At 43.3% G+C, this 16,689-nt stretch overlaps 1 protein-coding gene across 1 annotated transcript in view; it reads right to left on the bottom strand.

The window, feature by feature from the left end:
* Positions 1-15,568, bottom strand: part of LOC126561657 (homeobox protein araucan-like) — a 99,016-nt gene extending 83,448 nt beyond the window's left edge. The window contains exon 1 of the mRNA XM_050217942.1: positions 15,452-15,568. Within this exon, the coding sequence (XP_050073899.1) occupies positions 15,452-15,556 (105 nt within the window). The 5' untranslated portion in view covers positions 15,557-15,568. The remainder of the gene's footprint in view (positions 1-15,451) is intronic.
* Between the last annotated feature and the right edge of the window lie 1,121 nt (positions 15,569-16,689).

The following is a 16,689-nucleotide window of genomic DNA, read 5'->3' as shown; positions in this document are numbered from 1 at the left end:
CCTTTTCTGGGAAAAGTATAATGAACCCTCAACTACATTTCAACAATTATTAGACAAATCTAGATGAAATACGAATGCACCAAGGAATAGTCAATCTAGTTAAAACAATATGTTTATCAATCAAGGGAACTATTAAACATCACATTTTCGAGTTAGAATAACAATTTTAATGCTCTTTCCACAGCGATTTCGTTCAATTGTATCTACCTCTCATTAATCTACATGAATTTTACAGCGATTGCCTATAAAATTGCTGTTATAAACCTAAAACTTATTATATTAAAATAAAATAACATTTCTTTCATTTGAAATCTGGAACTATATTCACTATATTCAGGTTAAATTTTGCACCTCTGGTCACCATATCTATCCAAGTGTTACTATTTACATTTTCCCTTTCCAACCAAGAACCATCCCCAATTCGGTCTACCTGTCTACTTTCTGCGGGAAACATGCTATCTTATGCCAAAGAAAGCGCACAAATCTCCACCTGACCATTATTACCGTTGCACTGACTAGTGGTACTTCGTGCAATAAGCGTTAGTGTTACATTTCATCATTTTTTTCGCATTACTCTCCTACATAACAAGCAGCAAAACGGGAAGTGCAGAAAACACAAACTGCTATAAACAATCAAAACAAACAAACCATGCCAAACTGGACGTGTATAAAAACGGCCGAACGGTATTAATCCAAATCCGGATCCGGAGCCAACTACGCCAACTACACCACTAACGGGCATCCATCTTGGCTCGTTTAGGGAAGTGAGTGCGTTTGGCGAAGCAAGCCAGCTAGCGAGCAACCAATGGAAAAGGCATACAATGGCACACTAGTGCAGCCTCGACACTGTTCTTAGCCGGGGATGTGCTGCAATAATAGTGCTTTTGTTGCAAAACACACATTAATTGACATCGCAGCCGGACCAACCGGGATGACGGTAACGACTTGGCAACTGGTAATATTTGTTGCCACTTTTTTCTCTAAAAAATGGTTGTTACCCTCTCGTATAACGCGTGCACGTCGTTATGGAATACATTTCATTTTTGTGGCCTTTTTCTTCGTAGGGCCCTGCGAGAGCTCGAAACGATTGTACCCTGGCAGGTAGGGATGTAGCAGGATGTTTATTATTACTTTTACGATTATTATTGGCGCACGGTGCGAATGAGGCAAGTGGTGCGGCCCTCCATTAGCGCTGACGTGTGGCACATTGCCTACGCACTACGCTATTGTTTGGGAAGTGCATCGAAATGCATCGAATGAGAATTGCACCGATCTAATATGGTCCGCAGCCGTGCGCTCATTTGTCGGACCGGATGAACGATAGTCTAATTTGCATCGGAAAATCACTTACGCAAACGCTACCTCTTCATGGACAATCGACTGCTACGCTTGCTGCTAGTGATCAACAGCTCGTGAACTCGATCTTACAGACCCGTGGCGGGAAAATATCGTTTTAGCAGGTGTTTAGATTTCTTAACACGGTACTTTAGATTGCTGGGAATGAAGCTTGATACACGAGCGTCAGTGGAAGCTCTAGAAAGCGTTCCCAATATGTGCTGTGATTTATGATATTGGGCAGGAGAATATGAAGCTGGTTTACTTAGATGCACAATCAAAGTGGTTTTATAATAATAAGAACTCTGTCGATGACTCGTGAAACTAGTGATCACATTTTTCGGTACGATTGTTGCTTACGATCATGCCAATGCTTTTAAAGGTCTTGAACTGATGGTAATTTACCACTTAAAATGAAGTACAAAATTAAATCACAACTCTATAATAACTTATAAACCAGTTGTTTATGGTGCGGCCCGGTGGTGTAGGCGATAGCGGCGCCGGTCTTCGAACGGCAGGACTGGAGTTCAAATCTCATCCGAGAACCGTCCCCCTGTAGTGAGGACTGTGACTATCCAACTGCATGGTTATCGGCAAGTTTATAGTAAGGCCATTCTACGGCCGGCGTGACCTTAGATTAGAGGTCGTTAAGCCAAGAAGAAGATGAAGAAGAAGAAACCAATCCATTAAGTTATCTCTCATCTTAAACATTATTATCATCTTCATTTCGCGTGTAATGCTCATTGATATTGGTTCCACAAAAATCTTCAAATTACTCTTCTGTCTCGTGATGTCGACTTAAAGAAAAATGTCCAAACGTGAAAGGGTATCTGAAGAACAATTGCACCATCCAAAGCAAAACAATGATTAGAGAAAATAATGTGCCTCAACCGAAGAAGCGTTTTATTGCCTTTGTTTATTTTTTTAAATTACCTCCAACATGATGGCTTGCTTGTTTTCCTATGGCCACCTGCCCTGAGGTGATTGTTTACTTAGCCATGGATAAGTATGCTTTTGGAGACATGAAGCTAACATCTTCACCAATTTAAGATTAATTGGCTAAGATTTATTCCCAGGTGGGTAACAGTCGTCTTCACCAAACACACGCACACAAACACACAAAAACTGCCTAAAAACCTATTTATCGCAATCAGGACCGCATCATAAACGACCGAATGACGATCGTCCTCTCGGGCAGGAGCTCTGGGCACTCGCGGAACCCCAGCGCTGAATGGGAACAATTTCGGAATTTTCGGTGCAGCGATCGGTCGTTGCAGTTGCCATTCTACTTATTGTTGTGCTTTCTTTAGCCTCAACGCACGGCGTCTCACCGGGAGCAAGCGTTTCTGGCGCACAGGCATTAACAATCGCCACAGAGAGCTCATTTAAATATATTTATCATAAAAAGTGCAATATCAACAGACATAAATGTTTATGGAATTAGTCATTTCTTCGTCGCTGCCGGCACGTTCCGCGCGAGTCACAACAGTTCCGTGCGTCGGTAATGGACCGGTTCTGGCCGAATGGCGTCACGGTACGTCGCCACAAATACCCACCAGCAGTAGAGTCTGCTTGGCTGTCTTACCATAGCAAGGACAACCCCGACTACGGGCGAATGAAGAAAAAAAAAGATCCACACCCCAACAGCGGAAGGAAGTGGATGACGGGTCTTGCGAATGTGGAACCGGGTGGACCCGCACTGCGTCCGACTCCGGCCTGGCGAGCTCAATAAAAACTGCATTACGTACTCCACATTGAATCTCTTCGGTTATTTTTCTTTTTAATTTTTACCCAACAACCCCCCGAAGTGCAACAAATGACTGCGAGAGGTTTTATTATTTTAGCCAAACTAAATATTTTACAGCCCCGTTTGTCCGTGCCTGCGGACGCTCCGGCGAACGATGGATTGCTTCCAGCATGGTAACTTGTAAAACTTCCACGAGCATGGTACTTGGAGGAAAACGGTACCGTGGAGCAGAGCAGGCGAAGACTTTCAGCTAGTGCTTGAGGCTGTGGCTTAACAAATCATACTTGAGCCTCGACTGCTCCCACAAGTCCTGCCGCGAAACGTCCGAGCAAGAACATTACCAAGAAGCTTGGTGGCTCCGTTGGACGGCACAGCGATGAGCTCGTTGTTGTTTGTTTTAACTCGAATGCTTTATGACGGAGGACATCTTTTGTGCGAGATCTTGGACAAAAAAAAACAATCACCATTGCCCGGAACGGTCAACAGCGACACTTAAAGGGGGGGAAAAACTGCAACAGATTACGCTGTAGGTGTTGAAACGGCGAACATGGTCAGTTAGGGTTGCTTGGTGAAAGACTTTGATTATGCTTTTTCATATTTTACACCCAATTCCTACACTTGTCCATCTTCGGCCAACCTTTGCCCACCTTTCACCACGCACACACACACACACACGGCTATGTTCCCAGTAACCTCGACCTCGACTGCACCGCATTGATGATGCATTGATTATGTAAATTTATAGCCAGACAGTCGCATGGAGGTCTGCCGGCCATTGGATCATCATCGTCATTGCCGTACAGTACAGGCACCCCCGCAAAGTAGGCACGCACCAAGCACGAAGAACTGACCCCGAACTGACTAGCCTGCTCTGCTCGGGGGGGCGGGGGCGATTGATTGAAGGAAACAAAAGCCTGCGTACAAACAGTCCCACGGTGTTTGCTAGCACTGACTACCACCGGCCATTGCAGTGGTGGTGAACCGGTGGAACTTGCAACAAGTTTCGGCCAAATGGGCCGCTCTTTAGTGCTTTTCCTGTATTTATTTTTTTCCCATATCGCTCATTTGCATCTCAACCGTTCGGGAAACTTGAATCGCTTTCGGTCCGATAATTTGGGTCGATTGGAAACAAGAAAGTAAATCTGCGGGACCGCAGTGGAAGGTTGCCCCCGGCGGCGATCGTATCTGTTTTTGTGGCGTATGAAGGCCGTTTGTAATGTTCGTTTGTTTTCCGCAAAATGGCTTAGTTTGTGGTGACAAAATGATAAGACTGATGTTTGCCAAGGATTGTTACAGCAAACAGAAAATGTTAAACACACTTCCCTGATCAAACTGGACGCTCTAGATAACGTTTGGCGTAGAATCGTTGAAAGATCCACATCCCCAGAAGATCGTAGTTTGGAACGAAAGCCTGCACATGTATTACAGCAACTTGATTTGTACGTCAATTCGGTTGCATTTTCATTCGTTATACAATGTTATAATCATTATTTGCAACAAAAACATAGTCTAAAACCCTCTCAATTGAGCGTAATAATAGACAAAGTGCTTATAAATATTCTGTTCTGTGAATGTTATGAAAAACCCATCTTATCAACTTTAGCTATTCCGTCCGAAAAGTGTCAAGTCCACGCCAACATCAACACGCTCAATGATTGACGGGACGGCTGTCAGCGCGCCGGTCTGATACGCGTACGAGAACCGCTTTCGAGAACAACAAAGCCCAATCGATGGAAAATAGTGCGCAAACAGGCTATCGGGGTGAGGGCCGGTCAGAAAATGTCACAAAAATTTACAGCGTCAATTAATCAATACATAAAAATGTGATTTTTATAATAGCCATTTCGACAACTTTACCTCCGGCGGAGAGTTGACCACGTCGTCACCGTCGCGCCAGGCGCAGGATTTTTTTTTTTTTCTGTCGCGAACGAACGGTCGAGCACCCATCAACAGCAGAGGAACCGCGGCAAACTCGCGTCCTCCGTGTGGTGTCACTGATGGGCAATAGAAGGAGATGATGAGCCTTAGGAGAATGTCTTTTTTTTCCCATTCGAGTAACAGATCCCGAAAGAGAGGAAAAGTAAGCAGTTAACAAGCTTCACCGAGGATGAGCGCCAGTTAAAACAAAAAGATAAATAAAATAAAAACCCCTAGCAATGACAGCGACGACTCACTGCAACAGGTCCGGACAGCAGAAAAAAGGCAAAAATAACCATCAATAAAAAATAATATAATTTTATTTGTATGGTCAACATCAACGCAGCGATAACAATAAAATCTTGCGCCAGACGCTAGTCGTTTGGAACCACCAGCAAAGGGTCTGCGATTTGGCTGCAAATCCACTGGACCAGCTCCAGAGTGCTGGAGTGTTCCGTTTGTCCAGTTATCCGACGAGGTGCTGAGAGCACGCTTCGAAGGAAACGAGGGCTTAAAACGAAAGAGGCGCACATAAAAGCAGAAGGTAACCAGCAACGGGGCCTAGGAGCGCGAGGATGACGAGAGAAACAATAAACAAACCTTAAACTTTTATGTTCCAACCTCTTCCACCGGACCTTGCTCCACCAGCATGGATACGAATTTTGGCGTGCATCCGCCTCTTTCACGAGAGCTCCCGCCAGCGTCCAGCGCGGGAAGTTTCACGATTTTTATGAAAAGTTTCCGCTGACCTGGTAGCGTCGCTTACACTCCACAGCCCATGGGCCCATGTGGACCGTCCGCTTGGCGCTTCCTTAATATGCTTTGCTCGCCAGGTCCTTGGAGCGGCCGGACGGAGTACGGCCGAGCGTATTCCTCAGCTGCAAGAACGCAGCCAAACAAACGACACGACGACGGCGTCTTGGGACTTGTCTTTGCGGACGCAAGAATGGAGCAAAAAGCAAACTCGGAAAGAAAGGAGAAACGCTTCACCCCGACCAAAAACGGTCACGAGATGTGGCGCGAGTGAGCGAGACGCATCATCCACGAAACTGGATGGCGCCAAACAATTAGTGGATTATAAATGCCTTCAAAATTCTGCTGGCCCCGTTTCGGCCAGGACCCTTGCCGAGGTCAGCGACGGTGCGCGTTCCTGGCAGGTAGCACGGACGACCGAAAGGCGTGACGAGAAGCGACCGGGCATTCGGAATAGGTGAGACGGGCTAAAAAGGGCCCAACCACTAAACGAAGGGACTGTGAGGGAGAAGAAAAAAAATGGGAAGCTCATGTTCACCTTCCGGTGAGGATCCCGAGGATCGACCTTTTTTTTTCGAAGATGCGCTGGCGTCTTTGCGCTTTTTCATTCCGCAAGGTGTGTGCATTCTGGCTGGCCCGGCCGGCCTCGACGTGATCACGGTGTGGCCGTTCAGTATACATTTCAATGATGACAGCAGCGCAAGACGGAGAGATTAATTTGCTCGGCTTGGCCGTGCTGCTGCTGTCCAGACTGTTGTGTTCACCACGCCCGTCTGCTACTGATAGGGATCGTAATTAAGAAAGTGTCCTTCGCCTGCGGTGACTCTTCGCCAGTGTCCAGCGCTTTCTACGCTACGGAAGCACTGATGTGGGTCAGACGGACCGGGAAGGATTTAGTTAGCTGCTCCGACGGATGGATGGACGGACAAGTAAGGTTGTGGACTTAACAACAGATAGGGATGACTCGATAAAGCGACAGACTGATCAAACAGATGATCGATTACAGGTCACAACAAGGGATCTGCACTTTCACTAAGGCATACGGTCAGAACCTTACGATCTTCGACCAGCTCACAATTAATCCTTTAAGGATGAGGTGAGTCATGATTCAACAGAACGGCTGTAATTGCATAACATAGTTCAGTTTGGATCACAACATTTCCATTTTTTTTCTGCAGAACATTGCCTTATAAAGCCAAAAAAAGTGCTATAAAACAGTAAAAGCACATCTAATCGTTTGCTTATTATGGGTAGTTAAAGCAAACCACATCACAGCCTGCATTTATCAACACTCTTATCGCCATTCTGCGTTACCTTACGCTTTAAAAGATAATAATCCTGAGTTGTAATCATTAAATTAAGATAGCGTCTCCGCTCGGTAGCAAAAGCAAAATGGTTAACAGAACATTAAACACACAGACGGTACTCTCAAGCCGGGGCCCAATGTGACTTTATTACGTCCGGGGAATCGGACATAAAATGCTATTTCAACAAATTTTAGTTTATGATCCCCGAGCAAAATTAATAGCGAACCGCAACATTTTACTATTATTTGTACCACCACGGCAGCTGCCGGTTTAGCTACCGAAACCATTTGCCATTTGCCCGTGCCCAAGAGTGATAAAGCCTCCGTCTAGGGCTACTGCAGTTACTCGCCCAACTTTCAAGCAAGAAATAAGATCACACAAATCCTTTTTACTACTAGCCTGTAATCAACACACACTATAATTGTTTTATGATGCCTTACGCCCAGTTACACCCAATTTTATCGCCCCGTGCACATTAGCCCTCCGGAAATAGAGCTAGCCTTCTGCCAGGCACTTACGGTGGCGTGCCCAGTTGTGGTGTGCTTTTGAGCTACCGAGGCGAAATTGGTCTATAAAACGTACCACACTTCGAAAGAGCAATCGTTTGTTACCGAAGCCCTGTAATCAAAGAATCGGACTATGATTTGTTGATGACCGAGTTACCTTCGCCACCTCGCAACAAGTGTCTCGTTATCTTCATCTTAATTGTTGTAGAATATTTCAAGCTGCCAAGCCATTAAAACATTTCACTCTCAGGGCATGTAAACGAACGCGAGCCAACTTTTACTTGCATGCTACGGAGCTACTCCGCAACCTAGCTTGGAACAGATTTCAAAACACGGCGTTGCCCAATTTTCGTAAGGATCAACTGACGTGCAAGTGGAGTCACTCTGAGTGCTCTTCTTCGCTTTCAATGATTTATTGCCCTAGTTCCATTAAATCAAATTATTCAAGTTACATCTTGGGCCTCCTTTTTTTTTAGCTACTTGTTGTACGTTACCCTACAGAGCCATTGCATTTACTTATCCTGATCGTAAAAAGTACGGATCATAAACACAACCACAGGCCGCTAAGGTATCTTCACTCCAATTGCGCTGGCGAATGTTTGGAAATGGGCCAAACACTAGATGCGACGGTGAAGCTATGCATTTCCTGTGGAAAGGTTCGCGAATGTGTGACTATGGCGGATTTGGTAGTGCGTTCCTTACTTGAATCTCTTTGCTAAAACAAAAAAAAGCCGACAAACGTGAAACACTGCCAGTGAGAGAACAGGCGGCAGAGCGAAGAACCGTTAATTTGCGCCTCAAGTAAACGTATTCGGTAGCGCCTTTTTTATGTTTCACCTCTCAGGGAAACACATCATGTGCGCCGCCAATGTCAGAATAGTAGCAGCACTGTGAGTGCGATAATGCAAAAGAATACTACCCTCGGGCAGCGAAAAAAGTAGACCCATCACACATACACGAAATATCGTTCTCGTTGTGCAAATGGGGGCGGACGGGCTGCACTTTACTTTTGCGGCCGTGACGCGTCCTGCGGAGTTTGTGTTTGAGTGGAGATTTTTCCTGGGCAGCGCTTTAGCGCCTCTTAAGCCGAATAATGTCACCACGGACGATGTTTTCGCACGGCGAGGGACGTATCCCAGGTCCACCCTTATCGTGTTATCGGTAGCGAAGGTAGCGAAGAACAAAAAATCGCTCCGCACAGTGTGTGGAACTATTTTGCGGTGGTTTGCACTTAGTGTTAGCTGCACTTAACCAGCTTCAACTGTTTTATGGTGGAAGGCATGAGGAACTCTAATGACTGCACGATTTTTTTTAAGCAGTAGACGCGTAATTTGCCCTTTGTCTCTCATCGGGTTTTTTTGCCAACAACTAGTCAGATAAGTTAGATAAGTTATTTCATCATGTTTGCCCCTGCCAGCAAAATGGAAAAGCTTTCATAATTAAAACATCTCGTTGCTTTTTTTAGCCGGATATGCTCCTTTTAAATAGATTTCCAACATACGATAACAATGAGTCCTAATTGCAAACATCAATCAACCGAATTTGGCAAGTTCAGGCATCTTGCATTTCTCTCCACTGCGTCGTTAACCTACCGTCCCGTGTTATTGCAATCGAACGCGCGAACGTGTAACGTATTTTATTCGCCATTCGTCATTTCATGAAAAAATAAATACCTTCAGCTAAAGCACATATTCACACATTAGTTTCGTACTTTGTTTCGCTTCAGATCGATCACTGCACGGTTGTTCATTTGAATACGGTCGCAGGGCTGCTGGGTCTAGTGGCGGCGGTGATCCGGTAAGTGTGTTTGATTTAGGTTGAGTGTTTTTCAATTAGGCTCGCTTCAAAATGCACCTTTCCGAAATAAAAACTCCCACATTTCGCGAGTTTATTGCATCCCACTTTTCGAATTCCGATACACACACCTGCACACACTCTGTATCGGCGTGCCATTATGAATGCATGAGACTTTTCCTTTATTTATTTATTTATATATAATTTATCATGCAACGGGTCGGGTCACGTTATTTGATAGATCCATTTTCGCGACACTTGAGCTGTTGTATGCAGTTTTGTATTTAAAACTCTCAAAGAGTATTTCCTTGGCTATTTATATGAAGCTTCTGCCAGCGGATGAATCAAACTGAACTGATACCGGTTTTTATTTGATTTTACGGTTAATGACATACACACGCACACGCAAAATGTAATTATTGCTTATTTAGCACCGAACAACTTTCCGTTTGCATTGGAGTTTGGTGATCGCTTTTAAGCTGATGCAAAAATCAGCATACTTTATTCTCACAGGGATAAACGTCAGCAGTGTGTGTCCTTTTTTTTTATTTCCTAGATTTCAAAGCTATACAACTCACACCCCCAATCCCATAATTTGAATGCATCCGAAATGCAAGCGGAAAAATGTACAAAAATAATGTTGTACTGTCCGGGAAATTGAATTATAATTATTGCTCAAGTATGGATGTGCACACAAAAATGTATTTAAAGCGCATATTTTATGCATTGAGCAGCGGGCTTTATGTGGATAATAAAGTTGAGCGTGGAAACAAAACAAAACAATTGGGGATAAAAAATTAAAAAAACACAATACAAAGGTAGTGCTATGGAAGCCAAACTCGCAGGATTGGAAAAATCGTTCCGGGGTGGTTTAAAATAAAATAAAAAATAAAAAACTGCCTGACAGAACCGTAGCAGCAGGAGCTTGTTTGCATAAAGGTATAAAAAAATGTGATTTCGAATGATGGTTGGATAAAAAATCTGTTTCGGTGTAAATTGCATTTTTTACGCTGAATTAATGGGCACTCCGGAGGGACAAAAACTATTCGCCCGAGTGCACTGCAACTAGAGCAGTGCAATTGAGTGTACAAATGAGCTTGTTTCTATACTGGAGGCAGAAAATCAGAACATGCATTTTCGGGTGCTTATATTTCCTGGCTACGTTTGTGTTTATTTTCCTGTGCAAATATATTTTATTAATTTTGTGTAGATCTGTTTGAAAACATTTTCCAATGAAATTGAGACAACCTTCCATTTGAACATTTGATGTTCATTTACGCAGCAATGCAAAGAAAAAAATCTCCATCTCCATTACTAACGTATCAATTATTTTTAAGGTCCAATTACACAATTGAAACTGATACCACTGCACCGCGTCTCATTACATCGTGTGTCAGTTTGCTAGAAAAATAGTATTTTTCATTCGAATGACACAAATCCAATTTCAATCATGCCTCAAATAGATGAGCCTTTACGCAGTGTGCACCGAAACCGAGCCCCGGGACGCGAATCGACCAACCGAGAGCAAATTAATGTGAAATTAAGCATATTGAACGATTGATGTAATCAAACGACATCTTCCGGCTGAGTGGTTGAGCAAAATTTTAAAATGATTGTCACAGCAAAGGTGAAAACGGTGCACAGTGTTCCGTGCCTGGACCCTTTCCAAACACCACTCCACCACCGCATTGGTTTCACACCGACACCGACCGAGTAATTGACGCGAAAAACTACACACATACACGCAGAAAAAAAAATGCAGATCAACGACGCTATAGATGGACACCGGGTTCGACTTTTGCCCTCAAACGGGCTTGCCAATCGACCACAGACTGCCATCCGCACTCAATTAGCAATCATCTGTCATATTTACCCGACGGACCGGTGTTCCGGTGTGCGGCCATTTTAATTAATTTTAATGCATTTAATTTTGCGTTAATGTGGATTGGAGCATGCAAAAAAAAACGGAAACCCTTTTTTTTCGGTACAATTCTCGCCGTACACATTGGGTGGAATTTTATTGAAGCGGTTGTACCAGAGCTCAGCAAAAGTGAGTCGCACTGTTATTTGTTACAAAACGATTTTCAACAAAACAAGAATGGTAGGGAAATAAACAGCTTTTCACTGTGTTATAATTATTTTTGTAAATACAGTATTGAATATAGTCAAACTTGTTAAGACATGGTCCATCTAAGGCATTTTTCGCAGCCAAATTTTCTGAATTAGGTATTACAATTATAAAATAAATAGTAATTATTAGTCTTGGCATGCCATTTCCAGCATTCCTTGACGTAGTTTTGCCCGTAGCAGAATAGTCCTGCGAGCGTGGAGAAGGTCCAAGCTGAATTCTTAACCCTGCCTTGTGAACATCGTATGAAGATCAACCAACCACCGCCCCATAATAATTTTTATTATTGTTACTTTATTGAGAACACGTACAAATTTAAGAAGTTATTGGATTTATTCTTATGCAATCTAGAAAACTCTTCGTTTCTTATTAGTTTTTACATCGCGAAAATTTATTGTTCGATTGCTATATCGCACTCGTTGGAAAAAGTGTTATAGAATAAATTTGAATCAGTCAAAAAAAAATCTTTTTCACAACCTTACGATCCATCGTATTATATTCATTCGTCGTATAGAAACGTAATTGTTGCCCAAATAACATACAAACGTCATTAACGTACCGAAAATTCTGACAAGAATTACTAGAGCAAGATCGTAGAGCATTTCAAACGTCGAAATTGAAGGACCTACCGAATTAGGTGTGCTTCTAGTAAAAAAGATCCTTTAACTAAGACAGCTCTTAGCCTTAAAGATCATTTTATATGAGCCTACTATCTGCATACAATCAATTTTTACCTTTTCGCAGTGTAAAACCTCATCATTTTAATTTTTTTTCTATCGATTATGTTTCACCGATCACCGTGTGTAAGTCTTAAATCTCGAACTTAAGGTTCACAAGACACATTTTACCGATATTTTTATTCAAGTCAACTGCCGAACATGCCTACACAAACAAAATTAATTAACAGATCACAAAATTCCCGTTAAATTCGTTCCAATGAAGTGTCTACTTTGAAACCCTAAATACCACTCAGAACATGTATCATTCCGCTTCGTTACAGATTTTTTGTAACAAGGTGTAGGTTTGTACTTGGGCAAAAAAAAGACTTCATACTGAATATTTGGCCATCAGGGAGCTGTTATCAAAATGCTACAACTTCTCACACCAGCACCGGTGGACAACTTTGGACAGTAAACCAGCTGTGACGCCGGTTTTTACTATAAACAATTTCGCTAGCACTCTCCAATTGGCAGTGGAGTACGCAAATCTCCTACTCCATTCCTCAATGCTAGGGGATGAAGTGCAACAACAAAAAAAAAACGGCCACTACCCATGGACGAAGGCAAGACGGTACCGGTACTGGAATGCCGAAAGTTGGTTGGCTGGTTTTGACTACGGGACAAGTGTACGTACATGAGCAATAATTTATTCTACTCCTTTATCCTAGCTCATAGGACACACGGGTCGCCAGGTGCGACGGGAAGCGTTGCCAAAAAGGGGGCAAAAATGGTCGGGTTAGGTTGAACATCCGGGCTCAACTTCGGGCCCTACCGATACAACAGGCGCTACAAATGACGGAGCACTGAGATACTGTACCCGGTGTTACGCCAGGCTCCTACGATTTTATCGGAGAATCGGACATTTACCAGAACGATCGTGGTCAACCGCGTTCCTTGTATGGTTATTTTTTCTCATCCTCCAGCGTAGTGCCAGTGGTCAATGGGCAAAGAAGAGGGAGGGGGGGGGGGGGGGGGGTACCAAGCTGGAAGTACATGGTCCTTTGTCGTGCCCTGGAGTGAGTGGCGCTGTTTTTTTTTCGGACCCAGTCCTTTCATTCCGTCGCCGATTATTTGCGGCAAGAAGGAAGGATAGAGTAGCTTCGCTCTTTTTTGTTTTTTGTTTTTGGTTGTGTTTGTGTTTTGTTGGTACGTACAGGGAAAACTCTGTGGCCTCATGCTATCGGGGTGATTCAGGGTGGCCTTAGTGTTCGCCTCGCGACCAGTGTACGGCTCCTATATAGGCGACGAGTGACTCGCACGAAGTCAATAAATTTGTTTTGCCGACCGCAAAACTAAAGTATTACCAATTTCGGAGGAAGCGAACAACATCTGTTCGTAGTTGTTGAGCAGGATTGTAAACTATTGGTGTGTGAACTGTGGTTGTTTGATTTTTTCGGGCCGCCGGGAGTCGGCTGGCATATAGATAGAGGCAGAATAGATACGGGAAGCGGAGTGCACGTTTGTTTTAAACCATCTTGATTGACCACAAAGTGGCTAACCTATCTATTTGTTTATAGTATTTGGGTTGTTAGATCGTTGTTTATGATTATTGAGAAAATGAAAAATTGTTCACAATGAACGAATTCTTAATTCTGATCTTAAAATTTGTATATTGACTCCAACTTGAACTAAGAACAAAGGTACTAAAGGCAATTTCTGTAAAAATGAATATTGAAAGCTTGTCGATGTATTTAAAATTAAACCATATGTGAAATGGAATTTGGTTTGTTTTTCTTTTTAATGTACTGCTTTTTAAAGGTGCCTATAAAAAATAAGAAATTTTTATTTCATATGTTGAAAAACTCATTTAGAATGTAAAAAATTGGAAAGATAAACGAGACCCGTTCCGACAAATTCAAGAACATTTCTTTACAACATGGATGAACAATGTGCAAATGTGACAGCATATGATAATTTAGATATCAATTCTGTTACCATTTTAGCACGGCTCAGCTGAAAGTTTTAACATTTCACTGTCTTTCATCGAGCTAAAGAACGAAAATGGCAACTCAAACCAACCAGATGGGAAGAAAAATCCGCCCTCCCAACAACGGCCGAAAATCCCTTTGGCAACTCATACTCCGACAAATGCCGTTGATTAGGTTATAATTTGCATCCATGTTTCAACCATTTTCCACGCTGCAGCCTTTCACCATAGACATCGACAGTGGAACTTCATAATGAAGATGCGCCGCGTGAGCGGTATGGTTCTGCCAGGGCAGAGCGAGGGCTTTCCACAGCACTACGCACTACGGAATATTAATGATCCAAATGGGTTAATAAAAATAAAGTTGTTGAAACACGGTGCTGCCGGAACGATTCCCGAGTACCGTACGGCCGGCGATCCTAGCGAATCGTACCCCGTGCTCCGGCGTACCGGGACGGCACCGGTAGTTGTTGCCGTTTCTTTGCTAATAAACTAGGGTAATCACTCTGGCGGTCGTTTCGTACGGATAATCAACAATTTTCGCTCCGAAACGAGGGAGGAAAATGTTGGAAAATACGCTTACATGTCTAATGCCCGAAGGGTTAGCGGAAAACCCGAATCAACAATGTAATGCGTCGATGCTTTTGAGGAACGTCGGACTGCTTTCGATGGTTTGGTGCTTTGTTTGTTGGAATTGTTTCTAGTAGAAGTAGTGTAATTAGTAGGGAGGTTCGTAGAATAGTTTTATTTCTCATGTCCTGTTGTTTAGAAATTGAAAAAGGTTCGGGATAGCTTTACGTCATTAGTGTCTATAGATTTGAAGTTAATTAACTTGTAAATTTCCTGTTTCTTTTCCAATATGAATCATGATAAGTAAGATATTTCAACTGTCAATTGTTGCATAGCAATTATTATAGTCAAAAATGAGATAAAATTAAAGGGTTGAAGATACGAAATTGCCAGCACTTTCTTAAACTGGATGAGCAATAAAAACCAAAACAATGGCTTAAAGTACTGTTTAATCCCAACGAAGCGATCCAGAAACCCACCAGCGGTCGGTAAATCTACATTCTAACAGAGCTTTTTAATATGTAACTGCCCTGTATGTACCACCGTTTTCCGGGGTTAATTCGAACCCGTAACACCTGATATTGTCTTATGAATATTGACCGGATTAGGCGGCTTTGCATTTGTGCAACAACTGTAACGGTCAGTGGCGAATGGAGATTATTTATTTAAGCGGCGATATTGCGAGCTAATTATCATTCACTTTGCGTCGCGGGGTTTCGTTCTTTCGCTGCGCGTTCTCTGCACTTACCTCTTGGGGATTAAAATACTCATCTTCTCGGTGAGCGGCGTGCATTTCTTGCATGAGCGGATTCACCTCCAGCTCCCAGTTCTCGGTGACACCCGGAATGTCCATGATGGGATCGCACTTTTCGGGGGGCCGTAGACCAGTATCACAATTTAGCTGGGGCACGGAACATAGATCATTAAACAATTTTATTACTTCACTGGTTAAATGTTCACTACCATTAACACATGTATCTGTACGTTAGTGCACGTTAACGGTCATGCGTTATTTTATATTTTACTTGATACTGTAACACATAATCACTCTACAACATAATTTTCTCGATATGAACATTATCCTTTAAGGAAACACCGTTATTCAACGATCAACTATAGGCAAGCTGGTACAGATGTCTGTCTTTCTTTCTTGTTCTTATTTCCACACGTATTCTCGTGATAAACCTACTGCACCATCAGTGTATTTGCATAGAAAGGCTGAGGGCGATGACAATATCTCACTACTTCAGCTTTACCATCGATGATCATGTCCGAGGCATGTCAACCTGTCAACATTCGTCAAAGGTGTTCACCGGGTGCAAAGCCGTGTGCTGCATCACTCCATCACTAAAGACACGTTATGACCGCTATTTTGCCATTGCGAACAGATGCATCGCGACCCGCAACACTAGCTGATCATTATTCGCGATCGCATCACTGCTGCTTGTTTGTTCCAAAGTGCATTTTAAATTTGGGCTGTCATACAATTCGGACGATTGTTAAATTATAGCAACAAAAATAAAACGCCACACCAGCACAGCACAAATCTTGGTACCCTTGTGCGATCTGATCTAGCAATTATGTGTGTGCTCTAGATGTTCACAATCGCATGTGGTTTTTTTTGTCGTTTTGTTGCTCGACCGATCCTTTAAGCAAAGTCACTTAACACACCGGATAACACAGGTAAGAGATGGTAAGTTCAGAAAAACTATTTATGTTTGACTTGCTGGGTATGCAATTTAGCACTGAAGGCTAGTCAGTGTGACTCATTGCCGCAGCTCACATATGCCGTGACGTTGGGTGGCCCGATGCTGTGACACCGAGATCCTTTCCCGTGCTCTCGTCGCCAGTGGAGAGCGAGATGACACGGGCACGCAGTGCTGGTGATGGAAGGGTGGCACAGTCACGAGGAGTGCGTAGGGGTCGAATTCGTTTTGCCTTGGCACAGGCGCCCAGTGCTGTGGCGCTGGCTTGAGCTGAGCGGAG

The sequence above is a fragment of the Anopheles maculipalpis genome, chromosome 3RL, assembly GCF_943734695.1.
Source record: "Anopheles maculipalpis chromosome 3RL, idAnoMacuDA_375_x, whole genome shotgun sequence".
Taxonomy (NCBI): domain Eukaryota; kingdom Metazoa; phylum Arthropoda; class Insecta; order Diptera; family Culicidae; genus Anopheles; species Anopheles maculipalpis.
This window is presented reverse-complemented; position numbering and strand designations above follow the sequence as displayed.